Source organism: Leuciscus leuciscus, assembly GCF_965113295.1.
Source record: "Leuciscus leuciscus genome assembly, chromosome: 9".
Lineage (NCBI taxonomy): Eukaryota > Metazoa > Chordata > Actinopteri > Cypriniformes > Leuciscidae > Leuciscus > Leuciscus leuciscus.
The window spans coordinates 20104005-20130004 of NC_138733.1; the positions used below are offsets into that span (position 1 = coordinate 20104005).

General features: G+C 36.3%; 3 protein-coding genes across 5 annotated transcripts; 1 reads left to right on the plus strand and 2 right to left on the minus strand.

The window, feature by feature from the left end:
* Positions 1–1065: 1065 nt before the first annotated feature.
* abcg4b (ATP-binding cassette, sub-family G (WHITE), member 4b) lies at positions 1066–11615 on the minus strand. Of its 2 annotated transcripts, none has more exons than XM_082178794.1 (14): positions 11319–11615; positions 7259–7376; positions 6934–7066; positions 6713–6763; positions 6475–6620; positions 5200–5323; positions 4994–5108; positions 4508–4650; positions 4208–4306; positions 3719–3887; positions 3465–3565; positions 3141–3299; positions 2049–2167; positions 1066–1962 (listed from the first exon to the last, which is right to left on the minus strand). In XM_082178794.1, exons 1-14 carry the CDS (start codon positions 11590–11592, stop codon positions 1737–1739), a joined length of 1977 nt encoding a protein of 658 aa, XP_082034920.1. In that variant the 5' UTR covers positions 11593–11615; the 3' UTR covers positions 1066–1736. The 2 variants fall into 2 exon arrangements, with proteins under 2 accessions (XP_082034920.1, XP_082034919.1); XM_082178793.1 differs by having other exon boundaries at positions 11361–11614.
* A 3031-nt stretch (positions 11616–14646) lies between these two features.
* Positions 14647–22104, minus strand: hmbsb (hydroxymethylbilane synthase, b). 2 transcript variants are annotated; one of them, XM_082179660.1, is made up of 14 exons: positions 21942–22104; positions 21350–21403; positions 20785–20857; positions 20607–20656; positions 20413–20468; positions 20177–20254; positions 19858–19935; positions 19154–19229; positions 18889–19002; positions 18729–18767; positions 18506–18625; positions 16346–16399; positions 16172–16258; positions 14647–16076 (listed from the first exon to the last, which is right to left on the minus strand). In XM_082179660.1, the coding sequence occupies exons 1-14, from the start codon at positions 21963–21965 to the stop codon at positions 15897–15899; spliced, it is 1083 nt and encodes a 360-aa protein (XP_082035786.1). In that variant the 5' UTR covers positions 21966–22104; the 3' UTR covers positions 14647–15896. The 2 variants fall into 2 exon arrangements, with proteins under 2 accessions (XP_082035786.1, XP_082035785.1); XM_082179659.1 differs by lacking the exon at positions 21942–22104 and adding an exon at positions 21505–21886.
* Positions 22105–22195: 91 nt separating this feature from the next.
* On the plus strand, positions 22196–25992 carry LOC309506091 (uncharacterized protein). Its single transcript, XM_082179654.1, has 5 exons — positions 22196–22510; positions 22822–23029; positions 23121–23224; positions 23312–23399; positions 24172–25992. The coding sequence occupies exons 1-5, from the start codon at positions 22328–22330 to the stop codon at positions 25626–25628; spliced, it is 2040 nt and encodes a 679-aa protein (XP_082035780.1). The 5' UTR covers positions 22196–22327; the 3' UTR covers positions 25629–25992.
* The last annotated feature ends 8 nt before the right edge of the window (positions 25993–26000 follow it).

Sequence of the window (26000 nt, forward strand, 5' to 3'; positions counted from 1 at the left end):
TCCTCACCTCAGGTTCAAACTGAAAATGAAAAAAATTAAAAAATAAAAACCACTTCATTTGAATTAGTGTTTGAATAAAAAAATGGCATCGGTATTCGTGTGAGCTTAAAATCCAGAGTTAAATGAGTTTTAGAATTTAGAATTTAGAACTCCTTTTGGAAGAACTAATTTAGCTAATTTACCCTACTTCAGAGTAGGGTCTAAACCAGCACTATAGGAACTATCCGTGACGTTAGTGTACGCTGATTGGCCGAACGCACGCGAAACACCAGCACCCGCCATTTTTAAAAGGGTTGTGTAAACACACAGATTACAGCCTGTAGCCTCTATATTTACTCCACAAACTAACTCTACGAACATGGAAAACAGTGACAGATGGGTCTCTTAACCTTTAATAGTTAGTCCCTGGTCATTGTCGCCTGTCAATGACGTAATATCCGCGTTATCCCTGGTTTCCGCTCGTACTGCCATAGTAACTATTCGGTTGTTAAGTCGTGACGTAACCACTCTCCGATAATACTCTTTCCGGGTCCAAAGTCCAGGTCCTCTCTACCTACCTACCGCTTTCGCTAGTGTTTTGGTTATTATTGAGTGTTTTTACAATGCCGCAGTGCTGTGTCCCGTGTCCCGAGCTAACTCACTTCAACCTCGTAAATCTTATTTTTCATTGATGCCTGGACTCTACCCTTAATTATGCCACCTGAGTGATGAGCTACACTAACCACTCTGGTGGTGTTAAAGGAATTTAAACCCCTTTTGACTGCCAAGGGTGCCTCACTAAGAAGGACGTGATCGTAAATAAATGTACAGGTTCCACCATTGTTATTTCTGGACGAGAGGAGCGCTTGGACCCGGAAAAGGCTAAACGTCACGCGTGACGTCAGACTTAACAATCGGATGGCGACAGACGTGGATAACTGCATTACGTCTAGCGGCACGCTCACGCTGTTGTTGTTTCGTTCAAACATTATGGACCATGGCAAGCAGACTTTGGGACAAAAGGAGAACTAAAACGAGAATCAATATCAGCGTGGCGTTTTCGAGATGCCAAGAGCTCCACGTCCGTGACTAACTTCGACTTGACAGAGAAGCCGCTCTTGCATGTACTTTATTAGACAGGAGAGCAAATGTATGTTATTCTAATGTTGATCTAGTTTACTGCTAGTCTCATACAGCCAACAAACTAACACATAGAATAACATTATAACTTTCAACACACTCAAATGCAGTTCAGTGTGATAGTGTAGACCAAGTGAAACAGCGCTGCGTTACCTCACAAGTTTAATTCGTCAAATAAACTGACCTGTGTGAGTAGTAATTCAGCACTTGCGGGTAGTTCGGTAGAATGAAATGTCCTTATTTCTTTATATCCGTGGGCGCTGATATCTGTCTCTCATTAACAATCGCGACCTGCTTCATACCACAGTCATGTTAAAAACATCAATGTATTCACTCATCCATAAACATTATTAGATCCATCAGCATGACGACAAGTTCCAGAACTTGATGTTCCGCATATGCGTCATCAACCTACGCCTTTGTTATTGTAAGAGGTTAGTGACCCCTAGCAGCGAAAAAAATTTAAATATTGAAGCTTTAATCCAAATGAAAAACAAAACTAGAACAACAAAATGATCAACAAGTAAATCTGACCTTCCTGAGCAGAGGATGACACCTTTGGAAATGGTGTATAGAGTAGCCTGAGCTGGAGACCATGAAAGGCCATGACTTGAAAATTATCGCTCTGATTTTATTTTGTACCGAAGAACCAAGTAAGTGGCGAGTCGCAGGATAAGGAAGAAAATACCCAGTACAATGAAGTCCATGTAGAGCTTGGCATCTTCAACATCCAACAACTGCAGAACTTCTTCAGGTCTTTGGAACTTGCAAACCCTTCCTGGACATTCAAGCTCAGTTCGGTTCATCCCATAAATGGACAAAATCACCCCCTCAAATCCATACCTATCATGAGCACAATCAAACAAACATGAAACTAAAATTTTGCATTGTGAAAGCAAACACATCTATTTAAAATATAAATAGCATACCGGACATAGGACACATAAGAACTCCACTGTAAGTATTCTGGAATGGTGTCAAAGTTCACAAAGAAGCCTGAGAAAAGTAGGACTGGAATGGCTGTAACTGGACCAACAAAAGTGGCCACCTGTGAAGAAGATACACAATACAGTATGTATAAAACAAGTCTATGCCAAGCCAAGACAAGCTGAAAAGTTATACCATAACCAAAAGCAGGCATCCAGACTGAACAAATGACTAGCTATTGGATCCTAAAATTTAACATTTAATTTAATATGAGTTTATTTGTATAGTGCTTTTCTCACAACAAATATTGTTTCAAAGCAGGTTTACAGAAAATGCTTGGTTCAATGTTACAATTTAGGAAGCAATCTGTTATCAGACAGATGACTATCATAGTAATGGTCATATGGCAGTGACATATTATGAGCTTAGCTTGTATTTGATAAACACCTAAACTCACAGTCTTATTTTCAAACAGTTTTTCTTACACCATGTCTACACTGACATGACAGTTGTTGCGTCCCAACGCAACAGCTTGAGGCTGTTTAAACTGGACATGACAAAGCGACTGCTGCAAATCCATTTGCCTTCATGTTAGAGATAGCGTGCACACTTGAAGTATGTCACAAATAGAAAAGGGCATCAGTTTACCGTCAGGAATTTGTCATGTCGTGTTAAGCCACATCCAGTTTAGACAGCATCACAATAAGAAAACCTTTTTTTAGCATTTATAATATGTTTCTTTAATTGCATTTTTTTAAGTGAACGCTTAGTGTATACATATAGCCGAACGTGCAAAGTATACTTAATTTGATATTGTGTACGAACACAAGTGGTCATCACATGTGCACCAAAAAGGTTTAATCTTTGTCCAGTATCTGCGTTATTTTTCTCCAGAAGTTATGACCGATAAAAATGTCTTCGTAAACTAGAGTTGCAGGCATCTCTTAAACTTTTATTCTCTTAATATAGAAGCAAAGTTTTCACGCCTATCCTGACATGATTTGAAATGTACTGTCCTAAATGTTTTTGTCACAGTCTGGAGCCCTGAGAAATAAAAACATTTAGTTAACAGTGACAGTAGCTGCAACATGTACCTGAAGGGATGTGGAGGCAGCACCGACCAGAAGCCCTAGAGACTGAGCTACTAAAGCTGTACAGATTGACAAAGCCAAAAACAGCAAGTAGCGGGTTGCCTCTGGAGGCTGCTCAGTCATCCAGTACACAATACTGCAGTACATGATGGGACAAATGACCTGAGAAAGAGTGGACTATATCAAATGTTGGTGTTATAAGTGTCCATGATTCTTTCGTCTTAGTTTCATTATATTAAACTTTCAGCAGCACTATCCAAATATGCTCAGCTTATATCAGGCATAAAATGGAGTCAGTAAGGCTTAGACAGGCAGACAGGCACCCACCTGGAATGGAATGTCAGCCATTGTCTTAGCCAGATAGTAAGCCTTCAGACTGTACCAGTAGTTTAGATGTTCTCTCAGAAATACAGCCATCTCTAGAGGAACTGAAAACAGGGAAGAGAATCTATCAGATCAAAACAACTTTCACTTCCCCTGCTGAATGTAGGACATGAGTTAAGACCCAAAATTGTGGTACGTGTTGATAGTGAAACTGTGACATGGTTGCTACGTTCTTATATTTCTCTTTTCTAACTTACAGGTAAGAACTGTAGGCATCAGCGCTCCAAACATGATAAAGAGCATTGAGAAGAAGAGGAAACCGGTGTTGTTGAAGACTTTGCTGGCATCATTGCCAATATTGAGGTACAGCAGGCCTATCAACACTCCAATCGAGATGTGAGACATTAGCCGCAGATGTGTCAAAACCTAGAACAGGAACCAAATGCCATTATTAAACAATTCTGCAAAAGTAAAATGCAATAGTTACAATTTTCAAAACTGAATTAAGATATATATATATATATAATTAATTTTTTTTATCTAGTTTGTAAGATTGGTTTGGCTCAACTATACTAAAGTGAACATTTATATTAGATCTACCAAAGTTCAATAAAAAATAAAATATGTTTGTCACTTTCAGTGTTGGTATAGTTACTTTGAAAGGCATCATATTGGACACACCCTTAGGAAAGTTTAGGACTGACATACCAACTAAATGGTGTCAATTAAATGAAACAACATTGTACCTGGTCTCTGCATATTGTAATAAATGTTCTTTTAAATAGAATGCAGAACTGAGTCAGAGAGCTTGTAGCAAAGGTATGGCTCTCAATGTGTCCTGAATCCTGTAAAAGCAAGTGTAGGACACATTAAGAAGACAGTTATATCATATTAAACACATATAGTATTTTGTTTATTTTAAAGAAGTTTTTGAACTCAGTGGATCAGTTTGTCTAGCTTACATCCTGACCACAATATATGCAAGTAAGCATCACAGATGCTATTCACCGGAAGCAATGGGTGATTATGAAACTAGCATCACTCACTTTGACACATTTTGCAGCGCATGGGGTTACGGTGGTTTTGTCGATACAGTTGCACTTTTCCTCCAAAGCACACATGCCACCCTGAACAGCCTCAAACAACACAGGGTTCAAGTCACCATACTCTCCTGATGCTACCTCAATGACTACACACAAAACAGACAGACAGAAGCACAAAACAGAGGCATGATGCATTATGTATATATATTATTCGGTGCTCAGGAAATATGTATTATTATTAATGTTGAAAACTTAATAATGCTTAATAATGTACTGCTTACTATTTTATGTGGAAACCATGATACAACAAATGGTTTTATAAAGTTTACAGGAACATAATTTATTTGACAGAAATTAGAAAAAAAATGTTTGCATCCTTACTGAATGTATACTGAATGTATAAATATATACACACACACATATATGTATATATGCTTGTATATGTGAGTATGTAAGTATGAGTATTTATAAAACACATGGTCAACTCACTGAAATCTGCAGGATTGTGGTATGTTGGACAGTGAAGACCCAGTCCCTTCAAATAAGGGATGAGGTATGGGACACTTCCCTTATATATGCACTGGCCTTGGCTTAAAATATACAGCTGTGAAAGAGACACAGAATAAATCAAATGATGACTGAAATGATCTGAAGACGTTTCAGATTCCCAAAAAGATTTGCACATGCCTTTGTACCTTATCAAACATCTCGAAGAGTCTGGCACTGGGCTGATGAATAGTGCAAATGATGGTTCGCCCTCCTTGTGCCAGAGACTTCATTAAAGACACTACCTGGAAACTGGACGCACTATCCAAACCACTGAAATCAAAAAGCAACATTTAACAAAAAAAAAAACAGTATGGTTACCCTTACAGAAAAAATATATATGGGAATATACCGCAAAATATAATGCAGAATATATTACATAATACATATGGGAAACTTGTGCTTAAATTTTTCAATATACAGCAATATATGCATGACCATGTATGGCTATATATTATAAAATATTTATAAATGAAGACAAAAATAGCATTATATGTAATATTCACAACGTTTTATCCTTTATTGTGTACATATATTGCACATACATGTTCCCATATAAATGTTAATGTATGTTCACACATATATACACACATTCCCAGAATGAGCTACAACAGATTTCTAGTTCCCAGCATGCTTTGCTTCTGACTGTTAAAGGAGAGCAAATGTTAAAATGAAGTGTTATTTCATGTGTTTTGCTCAATATTAATATAGGGGGAGATCTGTCAGTGTTTTAAGTTGTATTATTTTGGAATTTAAAAGGTTTTCTGGTATGTCTGAGTTTTGGGGGTTACCATTGTGCTGAAGAGGAGAGCCTATGGTGAGGTTGATGATTGGCCAAAAATCATTAACACTATAATAATAACTATTTTACTATAATAAAAAAAAAAATGGAAGTGCCCTTCACAGCACAGTGATAGTCTATTGGCAAAATACTTTAGTACATGCCAGTGTAATTGTGCTTTTGTTAACAAACTAGAAAATATGAAACATTTAAAATGTAAATAAGAAATATATTACATTACATATTTCTTTATATGTGTGTTTATGCTGCATGAGTAAATATATCAGCAATATAACACATGCAGTACCAGATCTGATCACATATACATCTATATATTATCAAGTGTATTACTGAATATAAAATTACATACATTATGATATATTAGTAAATATATTGTCACATATTTTTCAATATATGAAAAACGGCAATTCCTTATGTATTATTCAATATATTGTAATATATGAACACAATATATTATTCTGTATATTTTAAAATATACTGTTAAACAATTTAATATGTTGATCATTCATTTATAGGGAAATATATTTTCTTTTCATAAGGGTATATATAAAAATCCATGTCACAAGCACAAGCATATAAATAATGCTGTTTTATTTGTGTCTAAAGACAATAACATCATTACCTTGTGGGCTCATCAAAGAACATGACTGGGGGGTTGTTTACTAGCTCGAGGGCAATAGCTAACCTCTTACACTGGCCCCCAGAGAGAGAGACAGTATGAGTGTGGACACACTCATGTAGTCCCAGGGCTGTCAGGATTTCTTTTATCTACATGCCAACATAAACACATGGAAAGTAGGTGAAATTTCACAGGGAAAAATACTGGAGCAAGTTTGAATGAGGTCATGAGCTTTACCTACCAGCTCTTTTTTCACCTCTGTGTTTTCATTAAGCTTCAGGTTGGCTGATACCTTAAAAACAGTGGAGAAATCATTCAGTTGAGTTCATTCATGTGTTTCCCTTTAGAAACAAAAATGTTTCTGTACATGAAAATCATTCTGAAGTGATTGTAATATGACCATTAGCATCAAACCAGCAGTAGGGGGCATCCTTTACCACATCATTCTCCCTGCAGACTCACCATCATTGCTTCTTGAACGGTCAAGTGGGGCAGCAATTTGTCTTCCTGCATAATGTAACAGGACATTTTACGAAAGGTTCGGAGGTCTCTGAGCTTTCCATTTACCAGTATCTGTCCAGTCATCCCTGTTTCCCTTCAAAGCACAAGACAACCAGAAATGGGTATGTAAGCTTTCAAGATTTTATTTTATTTTATTTAAAAATATATATATTTTATTTATTTGAAATGCATTCCCCCAAAAAATCCAATAAAATGATCAATTAGAACAAATAGTTTTTGTACGTTTTTTTTTTCCACGTTACTTTTGCACTCAATGTAACCTCACCTGTACCCTGCCAGGATGTTCATCAAGGTAGACTTTCCAGCCCCAGAAGGACCCATAATGCCAATGAGTTCCCGACTACAGAACTTGCCCGATAGACACTTGAGCAAGGCCTTATAACCTGCAGGGGGGAAAAAAATGTATATGCTTGGGGTCATACGGTTGGTTCTCCTTTTGAACAAACGGTCAACTTGCAGTTAATCCCTTCAAATAAGAAGTATGGTTTAATCCATGAACCTCATGACTGTACTACATATTTTCTCCAAAGCTAAGAAACGTGAGAAAGTGAGTGATAAAGGTGATGAGAGAATCAGACTCCAAAACCTTTAAGTTCAGTGGCTAATTAAATCACTCTGGACAAGTCTGCTCATTGACCTTTCTATGAGTCCACCAAGATGGCTTTCACCCACCCACAGACCGAAAGGTCACATAAAAAAACAAAACATTTTGAGGAGTCACTTATATAGCAAAATCTAAAAAGAAAGAGAGAGAGAGAGAGAGAGAGAGAGAGAGAGAGAGAGAGAGAGAGAGAGGATACACTCCCAGGATTGTCAAACCCCGACTTACTGTATTTCAAAGCAAGGCACCATAATTAGCAGTCTAACAGCCCAAAAACTCTGTTCTCACAGTCAAATCAAGGAGAGCCCTATTATTTACCCTTTGACTTTATTCCCATACATGTCTGTTCACTGAATGTTTAGAAGTCATTTGATGCTGCCATATTATCATAATTGGTGGAGCTCTTGCTTTAGGCCACTATGGAAGCATAGAGTGCAAATTACATTTTACACTTACATTCACATGTATCACCTCTACAAATACATTTCATTCTGTATTTCCTTATCATAGTGCAGACATATTGTGAATGCTTCATTCATCATGCATAAGAATAGTCAGGAGAATTACCAAGGAACAAGCATTAGGATGATATCATAAAGCAACTTCAGATTGAAAATGTTACTCTCCCTAGTGATGTCAGATGTGATGTCATCTAATTTAAACTTCTTGATGGCACTGCAAAAATAAAAGTCTTGTTGGCCCATGAAGGCTGCAAAATAGTAGCATCTTCCACCACTGGCGGAGCTAGGGGGTGGCCAGGGGTGTGCAAGTGCCGAATGAGCTTCAGCAGAACATCACACAGTGATATGCACATAGAAAATATAGAGTCAATCTTTCTCAACTGGTGGGTTGCAAGACCGTTTTGAGTAAGTTGAATAGTGTGCAGTCAACAACAAACGTAATTCTCTTTTTTTTCTGTTGCTACTTTTATTTTAGAAGATGTGTGTGAAAGCTTGTGACACTTCTGTCAGATGCTGAGAAAAGGGCGTTGTCCATATTCAGTTGGCTATCTTCGGTAAGATGAGATGTTGTCAGGCCAAATGTCAGTAAAACGAACTAACTTTCCTGTCATACGGCTGACAGCCGCTGTACTGTGCTTGCGGTACGCACATCACGCGCAAATGCGGCGCGCTGTAGCCGTAGTTGTCGTCAATTAACTCATGTAAGAATCAAAAAGGCGATTAAAGCTGTCAAAACTGCATGCATGTATTTGTTATATATGCGTCACATGTGTCTGGATTAAAATATTCTGCTATGTGAGATCACAATATAAGGCACAAACTGATATGTAATGTTTTAATGTCCAAATAAATGTGAGCACTGTGCATTTGTACTAGACGATAGGCATTCATTTTGCGTTAATTTGTAAAGGACAAACAAAAATGGATCATTTTTAAATCCATAAAATAACTAATTTTACATTCTGGCAACATTACATTATGAAAAACATAACATTTTACATTATGTGCTGTTGACTTCCGCCTTGTTCACATTCTTTCACATGGGGATTTTTTCCTTTTTAATTTAGGTATGATGGAACTGTTGCAATTATTTATTTTGACAAACTCAGAATTGGTTGAAGAGTTCATTGATTATATAAAACGCATTGAAGGTTGAATAATCTTTGGACTACAGTATTTATCTGCATGTTATCTCATCCATGAAGATGCAACAATGTAGAACAAGCTATTGGAGATTTTGAGAACCAGAACCAAGCTAACTGAGCAAGTTGAACTTTAGCTATAGTGTGTGCCCTTTTATTACTATTTAATTAATTTTAATATGAGGTGGTGGGTAATAATAAAAAAATATAAAATTTGCTCAGTATTCCATGATTCCTAATTCACTACTATCTCAATTACAATTAAGTACAAATTAACTTTATTCAGTTGTGTAGGCACTAAAACAGTCCAATACATTATAGTCAAATTATTTTTTTATGATAAAATAATTAAGATTTCTGTGCCACCCCAGACTGGTTGCTGGCCCTTGCCTGGCCACCCCTATGAAAAAATCCTGCCTCCGCCACTGTCTTCCACACTGGTATCTTTTCACCAATAAATCATAAAAGTAAAGAACCAACTGCTATCTTTGGGCCAGACTAGACAGTGCGGTGAGACAGCTTCATTAGATAAAAACAGAAGTGATCAGAATGAGATACCAGCATTCGTGAAGTTATACCTGCAAATCGAAAGATCTAAATGGAAAAGCAAGGCCCAGATCAGTCTTGTTAATTGTTCTAATGTGATTTTAATCTCCTCTGTATGTTAAACTGGTAAAATACGATTACTTACCGTATCCGCTTTGTAAAATGACAAAAGCTGCTACTATAAGAATGCATCTAACCAAGACCAGAATGTTTTAATTTCCGATTTGACTTATACAACCAAAATATAAATAGTCTGTTATTGCTAGTCTAGTAAGGCTCAATTAAAAAAAGAAGAAGATTGGACTTCTCTGCTAATCTGATCTGGTCTATATTTCTGTGTTCATTTGTGCACAATTATTCAGGGATGACCTGGTTGGGGGTAACGCATTGCTACAAGTAATGTAAGTTAGTCAGATTACTTTTTTCAAGTAACTAGTTAAGTAATGCATTACTTTTAAATTGACAACAAAATATCTGAGTTACTTTTTCAAATAAGTAACGCAAGTTACTTTGGCCCTGTTTACAAAATGCGTTTTGATCGATCGGATCACAAGTAGATGAGGGAGACACAGTCTGTTCACTTAACGTTTTGAAGTCATTTGATGCTGCCATATTATCATCATTGGTGGAGCTCTTGCTTTAGTCCACAATGGAAGCAAAGGGAATGCATATTACATTTAACACTTACATTCACATGTATTACCTTTACAAATACATTTCATTCTGTATTTCTTTATCAGTTTAGACATATTATGCATGTTACATGTAACATGCATAAGAATAGTCAGGAGAATGATTAGGTATATAAGTATAAGTATTAGGATGATATCATAAAGCAACTTACATTTACATTTACATTTATTCATTTAGCTGACGCCTTTATACAAAGCGACTTACAATTGCTATATATGTCAGAGGTCGCACGCCTCTGGAGCAACTAGGGGTTAAGTGTCTTGCTCAGGAACACATTGGTGTCTCACAGTGGATTCGAACCCGGGTCTCTCACACCAAAGGCATGTGTCTTATCCATTGCGCCACCACCACCCCGTTTCAAACTTCAGATTGAAAATGTTACTCTCCCTAGTGATGTCAGATGTGATGTCATCTAATTTAAACTACTTGATGGCACTGCATCGGAATAGCACTTGGGAGCACTTCGACTAGGCGCAGTAAAAATTTACTCCTGAAAAATCCTCTCCCTCTCTCCCTCTCACTTCTGTCATTAGAACCAACGTGACTTTTTACTGCGCCGAGTCGAAGTGCTCCCAAGTGCTATTCCGCCGTACATTATAGTTATCCTTTTTACCCGCTTAGAAAAGCGCCACGTTTTATTTTGTGTCACCATACTTGGTCGTGTAACTACTCGTGTAACTGTATTTAAATAGAGAAAACGTGGAGGTGTTTGGTCGCTTCTAACTTTATCTCTGTTTGGTCCCTAATGAATGAACTGGGCTAATCTAACTGCTATCAAAGTGTTGCCGCGCGCCAGAGCGATTGAGTGCACGCACTGAGACGAGAGAGGTATGTATCAACTCGTCTTAGTTAAGGGAATAACATAGTTTAATATGAAAAAACGGTGAAGTATCCCTTTAATCAAAATGTGTATGCGCTCCTGACCTTTTTTCTTCCACCACGGTCCTTCTCGGATGGTGTAGGAGAGGTCACTGAACTCCAGGTCCACAGTAGTGCGTTTTGGCAGGTGAGAGAAGCGCTGTGCCTCTGTGATGTGGTTCTCCACCTTCTTCAGATGGGTTAGCAATGGAGCTTCCTGGGGCTGTGTTCCCCCATTACAAAGGCTGTCTTCCATTGTAATACTAACTGTCCCTGGATCAGACATCTTCTCGGACATTCCAATAGTCTAAAAGGCAGCAAAAATGCTTCAGTGGTGTGACTACATGTTTAAAAAAAACTATAAGGTTACATTTTTACATTAAATTTCACTGTGACTTCTAGTCAACAAAGTACATGAGTCATCATACAGTACATAACCATGCATTCAAAATGAGAAATCTCCAAGGGGAGCATCTTCCTATATTCTGCCCTTGAAACGCAAACCTTTTTACACTGTCTGCTCATTCAGGAATCAGGAGAGGCCCCAACTCTGTCAAATTGATCTGGTTTAGAATTTGGAGCTCTTGTAAAAGGCTATAGGATTTGGTTTCCTCCAAGAGACTGCATTGTGCTGACACACTGAACTGACTGGCTAGATGTAAGTCCCTGGAGTTTGACAGCCAAAAGGAAGAGCGAAATCAGAGAATGTGAATAGCCAGGTCAGAGACAGATATCATTGGCTCAGTCCCACAGAGAGCACTAGGTAGGAGGGGATCGCTCGAGCGTTCACATGAGACTTGGTAGATTGTGCCGTGCGGAGACAGCCTGTACAATGGAAATCTGGTTGGAATGTATTGTATCCATTGAAACATAATCAGCATTTTTCATAGACGTATGGGTAGAACAAATTATTGCCACTGTGATTTCTGCCAACTATTTGGTGAAATACTGTGAATGTTCATTTACAAGCGTTAGATAACATTTGTAAATATGTCTTATTATCAACCCTTTCAATTTTATGAAGAGATATTTGAGAAAAGGAAGTTGGGGGGTCTCTCAAATTAAAAAAAAAAAAAAAGGGGTCTCTGCAAATACTTAGATACAAATTGGAAATAAAATTTTAAATAAGAAGGGATTTGTTAAAAAAGAAACATGAAATGGATCTCCTGAGCCCTAAAGTGTTTGAAAACAGCATTGTATTGATATGTTCCTGCCGTTTTAAGGGTAATAAGGTTGTTTTATTGGACACAAAAAAAGAAAAGAAAACTAACAGGCCAACATAGAGAGTTAAGAGATTTGGCTTTGTGGTCTTTATGCTATGTACACTAATCCACAAGAATTAGTAGTTTTATCTCTACCATGCATATATATATATATAATGAAAAGTAAACCTCATTGAGGTTATCAAACCCTACTAAAATACCATTTCACAGCATATAGTAAAGTATTACTATTAAAATATGTGATTAAAAAAAAGAATGAATTTAAGACAAGACATTATTATTCAGACGTTGTGCTATTGTTCTAAAGTCAGTATTATAAAGTTATGCTCCTGCTGAGAATGAACTGCAATAACTGGTAACAAATCAAGTGTTTAAAATTTAGGGGAGGGAAAAACTTACCTTGGGGTACACTTGAGAGGAAATATATTCGTTTAAGTCTTGAAATGAACGTCACTTTTTCCCTTTACAATAAGTACCAGAAATAAGCCCTGCTACTGGTAATCCCGTACAGAACTGAATGAAAAACCGAGTACTGACTCCGGAGGGAGTTTAGTGGGAGGTGTGACGCAAAACCTGCATGATGGAGAGGCTGCTCAGTCACTGTTGAGCCATGGGTGGAGTGTGAAGTCCAGCTCCCCCTCTTTAGATGTAATTTGGGCGTAATGGGTGGATCTATAAGGTCCAACCACACTATCCCTACTAGAGGCCTGCACTCCCACTGGACCCAACGCAGAGTGCGGCGCGGGACTAGATTTGATGGACGAGTGCGGGCGCGGGCGGTAATCATAGACAGTATGGCGGTAATGCACTCGTGTGTGAAAACCAATAAATTGTTATTTATCTGTTGCACAAAAGCAGCAATAACAACTAAAACAAAATAGAAACGATTTACAGGCCAGAGTTTCAATTTATAACATGTTTGCAGCGTTGAACAATGTAGCCAATCACAGACATATGTGTTGATTTCCTGAACGCAATAATGACCAATCAGATGCATTTAAGATAGAATCCCCTCACCGGTCAAAACTGACTTTTTGTTCAGTGCTGAATTCTGCATGCTGGCAAATGCTCTGATAATAACAAACAAAGTGTAGATATAATGAAAACTCCGTCCCGCGAAGAAAACTAATCCCTACCCATAACTCTATGCCTCAACCCATGAGGTCATGAGGTTCAGAGAGGGGGAGCTGGACGTCATTTGGATCTGTCTGCAGTGAGCACCACTTGGCCTATGTATGTGATGTAGACCTACTTATTGCGCGCTCACGTCACGTGCACTCTCTTCCATGGAAAACGACAAAAATACATAGGCCTACATAAATTGCTTTTACCTGTTTATTTATTTTTGATAATTGGAGTGTAATAGTTTAAGATTTCTTATTTAGTTTAAATGTATATATTTGTTAATCTATAATAATAATAATATAATGTAGGCCTCTATATATTGATATGATATGATATCATTGTGTAAAACTGTGTCACACAAATATGTACGTGCTTTTAAAATGCATGTTTGTTTATTAAAGCAGGAATGAGATTATAGACTTCTGTGGACAGTGTGGTATGTTATTTCCTGTGAAAATAAGTGGACGCGATGGCAACATGCCACAGCTGGTTGAAGAAGCCACGCGCTAATAAAGCGAGTTCACCCTCAGCTCAAGATCTGAACGAGTCTAAGCTTGACATCTGGCAGGCAGTCTTTCAGTTTAAATGTCAACTGGTACCTGGAACAGATATATATGAAACATTACTCTTGAAAAGTATGCATCTTTAATAGTAGTCAACATTTGAAGTGGATCAAAACCTTTCATCAGTTACACATGAATTTTGAACAATACCCGTTCTTGTCTTAGGACAGCTTTGATGAACTTTTTTGATCCACTTCAAATGTTGACTACTATAAATAAAACTGATATCTCAAATCTATTTTTTTATTCTAAGAGTTCAAAGCAGAGACACTTCTGATAATATAATGAATTACTCTTTTATTTATACCCGCAGCCATGACATGTCAGGTCTTCAGTAAAACTTTATTTTTATATTTACGAAGAAAAAGTAGTGACATCTAGTGGTATCTTATGGTCTAATGCAGTTTGTAAAAAACAGCAAAGAAAGTCAAAAACACATGATTGCATCTATATTGCTTGATTTATTTTGGACTAGCAAATAAAGTTAGTAAAACCAAACAACTCTGCTCTTAAAATCAAACTTTTGAAATATGGTGTTTCATGTAAATGTAGAGACGCCCCCTTTCAAAGTAATGGCAAACAATGATATCAAGTTATTCAGAGTTCAGTTAAACAGCACAGCACAGACTAAATGAAAGAACTATAAAAAAACCAACTAAATGTATTTTATGGAATTCAACAGTTTCAGTACATTCTAAAAATCTTGCATATGCTCACATTAAATCAAGTTGGTATCAGTTAAACTAGCTCTAAACCATACAAAATAAAAATCAGTGTTAATACTGGCTTAGTTTCATCATACAATACATCATCATTCAATTCTAAGAACAAGATGATGTCCAGCAAACACATTTAGCCAAATAAATAAAGCAACAACCTTATATTTGAGAGGAATAAATTAAAAGGATGAGGCAGTGCATACAAACTTTACATCTCTATCAGACCATGAGCTTATAGTCACATACACAAAGAAATTTGCAGAGGCGATCTTTTGAATTTCCAGGCACTGATGTTAGATAGATCTGATCTGACAAACAATTTAAATGGTTCAATGATAACATTTAAGGCATAAAATGTATGGGAATGAATGAAAACCTTTTTTTAATTAAAATTTCACACTAAATATTATCAAAAATCAGCTGGCCCAATCATAAAAAAAAAAATCATTCTGTAGTGGTATATAGGTTATTATGTTGTATAGCTTCACATATGCACAGTCAGTAACGATAAAATGTAGATGATACCTCAAGCAGCTTTTGGAAATGTACATCCCAGAATAATTCAAGTTTCAAAATAAGCATGTGTTTAGATAAAACACACACCACCTTAAAAGGCAAGATTGTGTATTCATGGCTTAATATGAGAACAAATATAATTTCTGTCTATTAGCTCCCTGTAATGCAGCTGTTTTTCATGTATGTCTTCAGTGAATAACGGAGTAATTTTGGCATTGTTATTCTGCATCATCCAAGTCTATTTAAAGTAGTAATGCAAATTGATCTTCGCTAAAAATCCTGTAAATACAACTCAAAGTTGCTTTTATTCCGTGAAAAATGAACTAATAACTTAATTACGCACAAAATATAGAATATCTATGTAGGATGACACTTAAACACTTGCTGACCTTTATAAAAATACTTCTGGAAAAGGGGGTGGTTGGTCTTCAGCTATGGATATGGACTATTTTGTACCTATCGCGCATCATTAAGCTGTCTGGCTACAGTCAGTATCTCTTTGGCCCCTTTGCTGAGCAGCAGATTTCCAAGGTCCACTCCTAACTTCACTGCGGCATCCTGGGCTGCTCCTGACACCTTTAAAGCAGTGATACCCACACGCTGGACCTTCTCATCAACCTTCTCCTGCTCCTCAGTCTGGGAATCATGAGGTCACACGCAAACGGGTCAGTGTAAAATTCAAAACATTCAGAATATCGGAAATGATATCTATATTTGAGTGGATAAACAACCTGATTGTCTGAGCTGATGCTTGTCTGCATCGTCTCCTTCAGACTGTCTGAGCCATCAAGACTGAATACTGCTCCGGTCATGTAGACCTGTAAAACGAACACAGATCTGTCATTCAGTTGAGAGACATTTTCTAGTTGAGTATAAAGTAAAATCAGCATGTAGCTCCTCACTACCTGTGAATTCTTAACTTCAGTGTGAACAGCAACTGGAACACTGCACCCCCCTTCCTATAAAAAAAGAAGAAGTAGTTTAAGGCACATGCACAAGGTTCTTAGAAATGTATTCTTTGTATTTGTAGTGGTTTTATATGGTTTTGAAAAACTTGTATACAATTTTCCAGAAAAGGTTTCTATTTAATGACTTCAAAAATGTAATATGGTGTAACCATCAAGTAAAAAGTAATGGTAACACTTTACAATAAGCTTCATTAGTTAATGTATTAACTAACATGAACTAACAATGAGCAATACATTTGTTACAGTATTTATTCATCTTTATTAATGTTAGTTAATAAAAATACAGCTGTTCATTGTTTGTTCATGTTAGTCCACAGTGTATTAACTAATGTTAATAAATACAACCTTTGATTTGAATATTGTATTAGTAAATGTTGGAATTAATATTAACTAAGATTAATAAATGCTGAAGAAGTATTGTTCATTTTTAGTTCATGTTAACTAAGGGAGTTAACTAACGAACCTTATTGTAAAGTGTTACCAAAGTAATATAACAAATTTTCATTACACATAGTTTTTTTTGAAATATATTTTTCAAGGTAAAAAAAAGTAATTTTTTTTTTTTACAAATGTCACACGTCACTACTGCTGGTATTTCACCCAAAAATGAACGTTTTGTCATTTACTAATCATTTCCTCAAGTTGTTACAAAACCTGTATGAATTTCTTTCTTCTGCTGAACACAAAAGAAGATATTTTAAGAATGTCGGTAACCAGACAGTTGAATTCCAAGGAATTTTTTTTTTCTTTACTATGGATGTCAAAGGGGCCCATCAACTGTTTGGTTAACCTTAACTCTCTTTTGTGTTCAGCAGGAAAAAAAGAAATTCATACAGGTTTGGAACAACTTGAAGGTGAGTAAATGATGACATCCTTTTCTTTTTTGGGTGAACAGCAGCAGAACTGATATTTTTATATTTTATTGATTATATTTATTTTTATGTTATTTAAAGTACATTACACTACTTTGATTGTTACATATACCTGCAACATTTCAGCAGTAAATTAATTATAAATGTTAGCTAGATTATATTCAATATCTGCCTGTATGTTTCGTGCTTCAGAATTTCCGTTAAGGGAGCATAGAGAGCCTCGATGCTCCCTGGTTTTCACAGTGCATTGTGGCACTTTTTAGGGAGCTAACAATTTGCGATTGAGACAGCCCTTAAAATGGCCGACTCCCTGAACAGTGCCCTGAGCTGATTGAGACGCACCCATAGTGTTACAAAAGATTTCTATTATTTTTCTTGGGAACTGAAACTAGACAGATGACTAAATTTGAACCTTGTGATTAAGTAATCATTAAAACAAAGTTTGCTTTAGCTGGTAACAGAAGGGTTTGTCTATGAAAACCAATCAAATTGTGGGGAAATTATGTAATGCAGCATGACATTTTTGCCATACCTCCTTATTCTATAAAAACTGTTGTATTCGTGTTAACTGGTGGGATTCTCAATGGAATTTGTCTGAGATCCTCCAGCCTTGCTTCTTCTTGGGGGAGATTCTCTGAGAACTGCTCGAGAGATCCTCCGGCTGTGATTAAAGCATTTAAAGGACATTTGCTGAGGTCTGTTTGTCGATTATTCCTGCGCAGGAAGTAAGCTAGTTACGGGACCAGGTATTAGGACCCAGCCGATGTTGATGTGTAGACGCGCTAGGGTATAGGGTTGTACTCAGCCGATGTCGATGTGTAGACGCGCTAGAGTATAAATATTATAGGCCCAGGTAGACTTAGGTCAGATGAGATAGGACTTGGTTAGGTTTAGGGAAAAATCTACGATACATTTTAGAATGATTTCTGAAGGATCATGTGACTGGAGTAATGATGCTGAAAATACAGCTTTACCAGAATAAAATACATTTCAAAATATATTCAAATAGAAAACAGTTATTTTAAATTGTAATATTTCACAATATTACTGTTTTTACTGTATTTTTGATCAAATAAATGCAACCTTGATGAGTATAAGAGACTTTTTTCAAAAACATAAAATTATCTTACCGACCCCAAACTTTTTAATTACAGTGTATTTATTTATCAATGATTAATTCATTTAAACAGGTGTGAGGGGTTTTACAGTGCAGCAGGATGCCTACCAGGTGTTTGAGGAACGCTCTCTCCGCGATGCAGCTCAACACAGTGTCCGAGTCATTTAATACTGACACCATTTCCAGGATGTCCCGGTCTCGAGCTCTCACCTCAACTGCCAGAGCGCCCTTTAACAGGACATTAAGAGCAGTCTGTAAGGGTCAGTGCGATAGACATACACTCACCGTTGTGCAGGAGATTTGCTCAATAGGGACACTGAATGTTACCCACCTGTCCAACGGCATACATGCAGTCCTCAGGCCCAAGGATCTGAAACAGGATGATACAAAATATATCAAATATGCATTATAGGCTAATCAATGCAATAATCTTGAGTTGACCTGGGGGAAGACATTGCAGTGCATTGTAGGTTAAAGGAGGATAGAGGCACCTGGCTAATGCGGTTCTCCCAGCCCATTCTCCGAAGACCAGCTGCTGCTAAGACAATGGCAGAAAAGTCATCCTTTTCATCCAGCTTCTTCAGACGGGTGTTGAGATTACCTCTCTGAAACACGACTGTTAAGGCATAACCTCACACAAAACATCAAGTGCTTATTAACACACTGAATTCATATTTTACTTGAATTTTTTTTTTTTTGCATCTACAGAAAAAGTGAGAGAAAAACAAATGGTTGCTGCATTGCACTGAAAGATACAATGTCTTTAAACTCCAGGTGGGGAAACCTTCTCTTCAGCTGTGCAGCCCGGCGAAGAGAACTGGTACCTATAACACTTCAAATATAAAATGTAAATGTATGTATTTTTCAAGAAAACTTGTATCCTGTAAATATATAATAATAATAATAATATTATAATATATATATATATATATATATACACACTACAATTAAACAGTTTGGGGTCTGTAAAATGCATTATTATTATTATTTTTCTTATAAGTCTCTTATGCTGCATTTATTTGAAAACAAATACAGTGAAAACAGTAATATTGTGAAATATTATTACATTTATAAAAAACTGTAATTAAAAAATTATTTATTCCTTTGAATTTTCAGCATCATTACTCCAGTCTTCAGTGTCACATGATCCTTCAGAAATCATTCAATATGCTGATTTGCTGCTCAAGATTTGGTTTGAATTATTATCAATGTTGAAAACGGTGCGTATATATTATATATATATATTTTTTTTTTTTTTTTTATAAAAAGTTCAAAAGAACATAATTTATTTGAAGTAGAAATCTTTTAAAACATTATGTCTTTACTGCCACTTTTGATCAATTTAATAAAATAAAAGTCAAATAAAAGTATTAATTTCTTATTAATAAAGTATTAATAAGTATTATTATTAATATATACATTTAAAAAATTTAATTCTGTGTACAGGCCACCGCTTTTACCTCTTGTTGACGAGAGCATCGAGACGTTTGCCTTTATTTTTGGGGTGCAAGACAACAGCGTCATGGGGGTTTTCTCGTCTTTAAAGAGAGGGAAATGTCAAATCACAATGTTGGCTTCATAATTAAAAGGATTTGCAATAAGCAATACACTGTACATCAGCATTTCCATACACTTTAATAATTATTTATGAACATTTAGGCTGATGTTTGTGTACTGTGTAACATGACATGTCAGCTACTTTTAAGATAAAAGACTCTTCAGATGTGGAGCAACATATAAGCACTTCAGAAAATAGAGACACTATTGTGATTTCCTTACTTCAGCACGGCTCCTATAGTGAAGCCCACAGGAAGAACAGTAGGCAAGTCTTTCAAAGAGTGCACAACCAGGTCTACCCTATAGAGACACAAATATTACAACAGCATTATTCATACTGAAACATATGCAACAATGTACCAATACAAACCTCTGAACATCAAATGCACCAAAAGACCAAAGACCAAATCTGTAAGTATACATGAGTGATATAAAGAAGCAAAGACGGATGGACTCACTCATTTTTTTCCAAGGCATTCTCCAATTCTTTTGTGAAGAGACTCTTTTCACCTATCTTTAACACAGAATTTGAACAATAATTAATTTCTCCAAAAACTTTATATACATTCACTTTTATAATACTAATTAATTATGACAGCAATGGAACTCTAATATTTATTTTTTTAAATTTGGGATTTAGATTAGGACTTACTTTGGATAAAGCTGTGTCGAGTATTTTATCTCCAGTTGTTGACATAGCCACTAAAAAAATAAAAAAATAAATAGTATGAAGTGGAAATCTGTTTATGCAGAGTGAATATTAACTTTCGTCATACTTGGTAGACTCAATTACAATGAACTGTTTTGCATATTACACAATAATCTCCTACCTATTTCGAAATTAACATCAGGATGTAACCCCTTGAGTTTCTCTACAATACTGTCTGTCTGAATCCGAGCCAGCTGAAAGAAATACAAGTAACAAAAAGGTTTAAAAGGTTCAACAATATTCCATATGCCACAGTTGGACCAATTGGTCTATATTATTCTATATTCCACAGTTGGACCAACTGGTCCAGCTGTGACCAGTTTCTTTACTAAAACTAAGCAATCTTATATCCACTGTGACAAAGACAGAAAGCTTATCAAACCCATCACAACCCCTGACACACCCAGGCAAACTTACAAACCTAAATGTTTCGTACCAAGTATTGATGAGGCAAATTCAATTATCAAAAAATATTTTATTTAGCAAGGACACATTAAATTGATCAAAACCGTCAGTAAAGACATTTACAATGTTACAAAAGATTTCCATTTAAAATAAATTCTGTTCTTTTGAACTTTCAATAAAGAATCTTGACAAAAATGTATCACTGTTTCCACAAATATATTAAGTAGCATAGCTGTTTTCAACATTGATAATAATCAATGAGCATACATATATTAAATTACCTGGCTTTTTCTGGTGCCAACACGGATCACCCTGCTGACTTTGCCATCACCGTCCTGTAAAAGAATATTTCACACAAAAGTTAGAACCAATACAAACAGAGTAACGTTACCAATACAAACAGCACAGGGTAACATTAATTTATTCATGTTCTGACCCTAATGAATTTATAAGGTCCATCTGCCATAGTTGTAGTGAGATGAGCTAGAGTCTTCAGATACTTCGAGTATGAGAAAGCAATGTATAGTGAACATGAAGAAAGATAGACCGAAACAAGAGGCACTAACGTTACGCCCCAGGGTGCCTTCAGTAGATAAGACAATAATGCCTATTCATTCATTGTGTCAGTTAATCACAAGGGAGGAGTAAATGACCGAGATGTCATTTTTAACATATTAGCCTACACTAAAACTGTTTTGGGTTAATACTGTTCAGGTGTAATTTCAACTTACTAACGTTAGCCCTAAACCAAAATAACCATAGCCATTATGCCATAATTGCAGACTAATGTGTACAAATTAATTACTAATAATAATGAATAAATACGGTTAAAGTAGAGTTAATGAATTAGTTAGGGAATGAATGAAAACATACCTGGAGATTTGTCTTTCCCGACATTTTCTAAGATGATCCAAGTGAATCAGTGCTGATCTCGTCGAAACTGCTGTAATTTCTCATTCATGATTTTAAAAGCGAAAATATTTAAGTAGGACAAATGTCATTCGCAACTGTTACAGGTTGAACATTGCTTCCGTAATGTGCGTCATTTTGAATTTCAAAATAAAAGTCATTTCGCATGGACCTGTCACAGCGACAATCGCGCAGTTCAAAATAAACGCTTTTAAAAACTTTTATTTTGAATATGTAGTCCTTCTAGAAACGGAAGTTAAGATGAACACAGTAAACGCGGAATCGTTTGTGTTGTCACATCATTCAATCACTTTACATATCAAAATTAGCAATTATATTGCAATTTTGTTATGACCAAAATGGTGGAGAATGAATTATTTCGCAAACAAACTTTGTCTATAATGACACTGTTGTCAGAAACAGCTCGAGACGAAATTCAGAAAGTTTTTGACTGTGAATTTCACCCATCCCACAATGAAATTGGTTGTGACAGAGATCCAATATTGGAAATGAATGAGAAACAACGCAGACTGGTACGTTTAGTTTTTGTTCTGCAGATATTCTACGTGCTATTTAGTTTGAATTAAGGGATTTTTTGTCAGTTGTGATCCATCAGACAGTCGGTTCCTGAAATTTTCCCTCTTTGTAGTATTTTATTTCAAGATTAAGACACATTTTATATGATTATTCAAGTATTTTTCTATGTTTAACACTATAATAAGTAACTGTATTTCATTCTTTCAAAGAAATGATCAGTTCCATCTCGCTAGTTCCAAAACTGAACATTAAGGCAAGTGAAGAAGTCCAGAAAAACAACCCGTAACTAAGTTAATATCTGTTGCAGGCAAAGCTCACAGCTGTGATGGAGACCTTTACCAACGTGGCTGTTCAAAAAATATGCAAAGTCTTCAGTTATTGCTTTGCTCTTAAGCCAACCCAGCTGAAGGGCTTTAAAAGTTACCATGATGATGTAGTAAATGTGAAAGAGATGGTGAAGGAGCATCTGAAGAAACCAGAAAGAAAAAACAATCAAACGGTCAAAAATGTGCCTGGTAAGACGTCCTGCATTTTAATTTAATGTCATTTGTTAAGAATATTTAATCCACTACAATTTTAACTAGTAATTTCTCTCCCTCCTCTCAGATTCTGCAGCTGTAGCTCCATCAGTGTCGACGGAGAGACCGACTATACTCTCTGTGTTACCTGAAGAAAATGTACAACCACAAGATTCTGTTAAAGGCCAGCAGGTCAGTTCAATGTTGAAATTATGTAACTCTGATATGTTTGCCAAAATGCTTGCAACAGCGTTTGTATTGATTTTCTTTTTCTTTCAGTGTGCAGAGGAGGGAAACGTTTCTGAATTTTCTCTTGAGTCGTCAAGTGGTGGAAAAGAGAAGCCAGTGCAAGCATTTTTTATAGAATGTACGTGCTGCACAGCTTTGATATTCATGTGAAATAACAAGCTGAGAAATTTAGAATTTTTTAATTAAATTATTTACTAATGTATTTATTGTTTATTTTTTACCCTTCAATATGTTTGGCATTACTAAATAATCAAATATTAGACTCTAGACCTGTTGTTTTCAAACTTGTTCAGGCAGTGGTCCACCTCAGCATTACAAAATACAATTTCTTTATTTTAAATTCTGTATTTCAAATTCTGGACCGCTTGACACAAGTACCTCAATTTTATTTATTAGATTTTTTTTAGACATTTTATATATATATCTCTTGAAATAGCCTCACTTTTCCCAATCCATAGTTTTTTTTTCTCCTCTTTTTTACTACTTTTTTACATTACTTTTAGCTAATGAATCGGAATGAGACAACTGTCCACTAGCTAGTTATTAATTAAATTAGGTGTCATTATAATACATTTAATTTATTTAGATTAGTTTATTAAGGCTTTTATTTAGATTAAAAAAAAAAAATTTAGTGAACTATTATTACAGTGTATAGTAACTATTTTCTATTTGTATATATTTTAAAATGTAATTTAGTTTTGTGTTGCAAAGCTGAATTTTCAGCATCATTACTCCAGTCTTCAATGTCACATGATCCTCCAGAAATCATTATAATATGCTGATTTGCTGCTTAAGAAACACTTATTACTATCATTGTTGATATACACAAATACATATACATACTTGTAGTTGTAACTTGTAGTAATTGAAACCCTGTTAATGTTTTGCAGTTGAATACACTGCCTCTGTTGAAGACCAGCAACCTGAAGTAAACCCGCAGGCAGAGCAAATCAGTACAAAGTCCAAGAAAACCAAGAAGACAATATCATTTCACTGTAATGAGTGCGGAAAGAAATTTATCTTGAGACACTCACTGAATCAGCACAAGTGTGGACATGTAAAAGGGCCTCACAGTTGTGAGCAGTGCGGGAAGAAGTTTAAATTCTTAAAAGGATTAGAGAAACACCTACTGCTTCACAATTCAGCCGATAAGAAAGGACTCTGTAAAACATGTGGGAAAACCTTCGCCAATGTTAAGATGCACGAACGTGTCCACCTGGAAGTGAAGCCGTTTCTTTGTTCCATATGTGGACACGGCTTCACCGTAAAGGGGAGTTTACTGGCACACAAGAGGATCCATACAGGTGAAAAACCATACAGCTGTGAGACATGCGGGAAGCACTTTACACACTCGGGAAACCTCACCAACCATCGGACTGTTCATTTAAATGAGAAACTGTGGAAATGCAGCCTCTGCGACAAGACATTCAAATCAAAAAAGCAAATGAATTTTCACCAGGTTGTGCATACAGGGGAGAAACCCCATATATGTCATGTATGCGGGCAGAAGTTTGGCCACATTACAAACCTCAGAAGGCATCTCCTTGTGCACAGTGGTGTGAAACGGCATGTGTGTGAAATCTGTTCCAAGCAGTTTTATCAGAGCAAATCTCTGAAGAGGCACATGGCGATACACGGAGCTCTGAAGTCATTCATGTGTGAAATATGTGGAAAGAGCTTTGTTTTTAACTATGCTTTACAGAAACACTTACTCACACATAGTGAGAATTCAAATCCAGATGGCAAATCCGGACATGGGAAGAACTCTTTCCCGTGTGATGTATGCGGAAAATGCTACAGTTCTACCGCTTTCCTCAGAATGCACGAGAGACTCCACTCGGAAAAGGATCCGTACATGTGTAAAGTCTGCGGTAAAAGCTACAGCAGCTTGTATACGCTGAAGGAACATGAGAAACTTCATTCAGGGGTGACGCCGTTCAAGTGTGGTGTGTGTGATAAGACTTTTACTCAGAGGATCGGTTTGAAAATGCACGAGATTGTTCATACCAAAGCTAAACCCTACAAATGTTCTGTTTGTGGGAGCAAATTTGGACTTCCTTACAGTCTTAGACTGCATATGCGCATTCATTCCGGTGAAAAGCCACACAAGTGCGAAACTTGCGGAATGTGCTTTCGCTTATCTGGAAACTTAATCAGACACAAGCGTGTCCACACAGGCGAGAGGCCGTTCAGCTGTGAGGTCTGTGGGAAAAAGTTTGTACAACTAAGCCACGTGAAGGCACACATGCAAATCCACACTGGTGTGAAACCCTACACATGCCAGAAATGCGGGAAGAAATACGCATACCGTAGAAATTACAATGACCACAAATGTATACCTGTGTGAAAAAGAAGTTGCTTTAAAGGAATTTTGTTTTGAGCTGAATTGCAGTGACATTTTCTTTGTTATATTTACAGTTTCTTTTAGTCAAATTATGGAAATGTCATGAAGGTTCACTATCTGTTAAAGGCAAAAATATGTACAATAGCACAGTGTGTTTGTTTTACCTTTATTTTCTTTCTTAGAAGAAATTCCCGATAAGTATCAATACATTTTTCATTCATTCAATAGAGATACATTTATGAATTGGGTCTGGAATCAAATTATTTTTAAGCCAATTATTAATATGCAAAATCAATAGTTCTACATTGTGAATTCCTCATTACAGTGTACTCTCTGGCCAAGAATAAACAGTTTGTTGGGAATGCAATGTTTTTT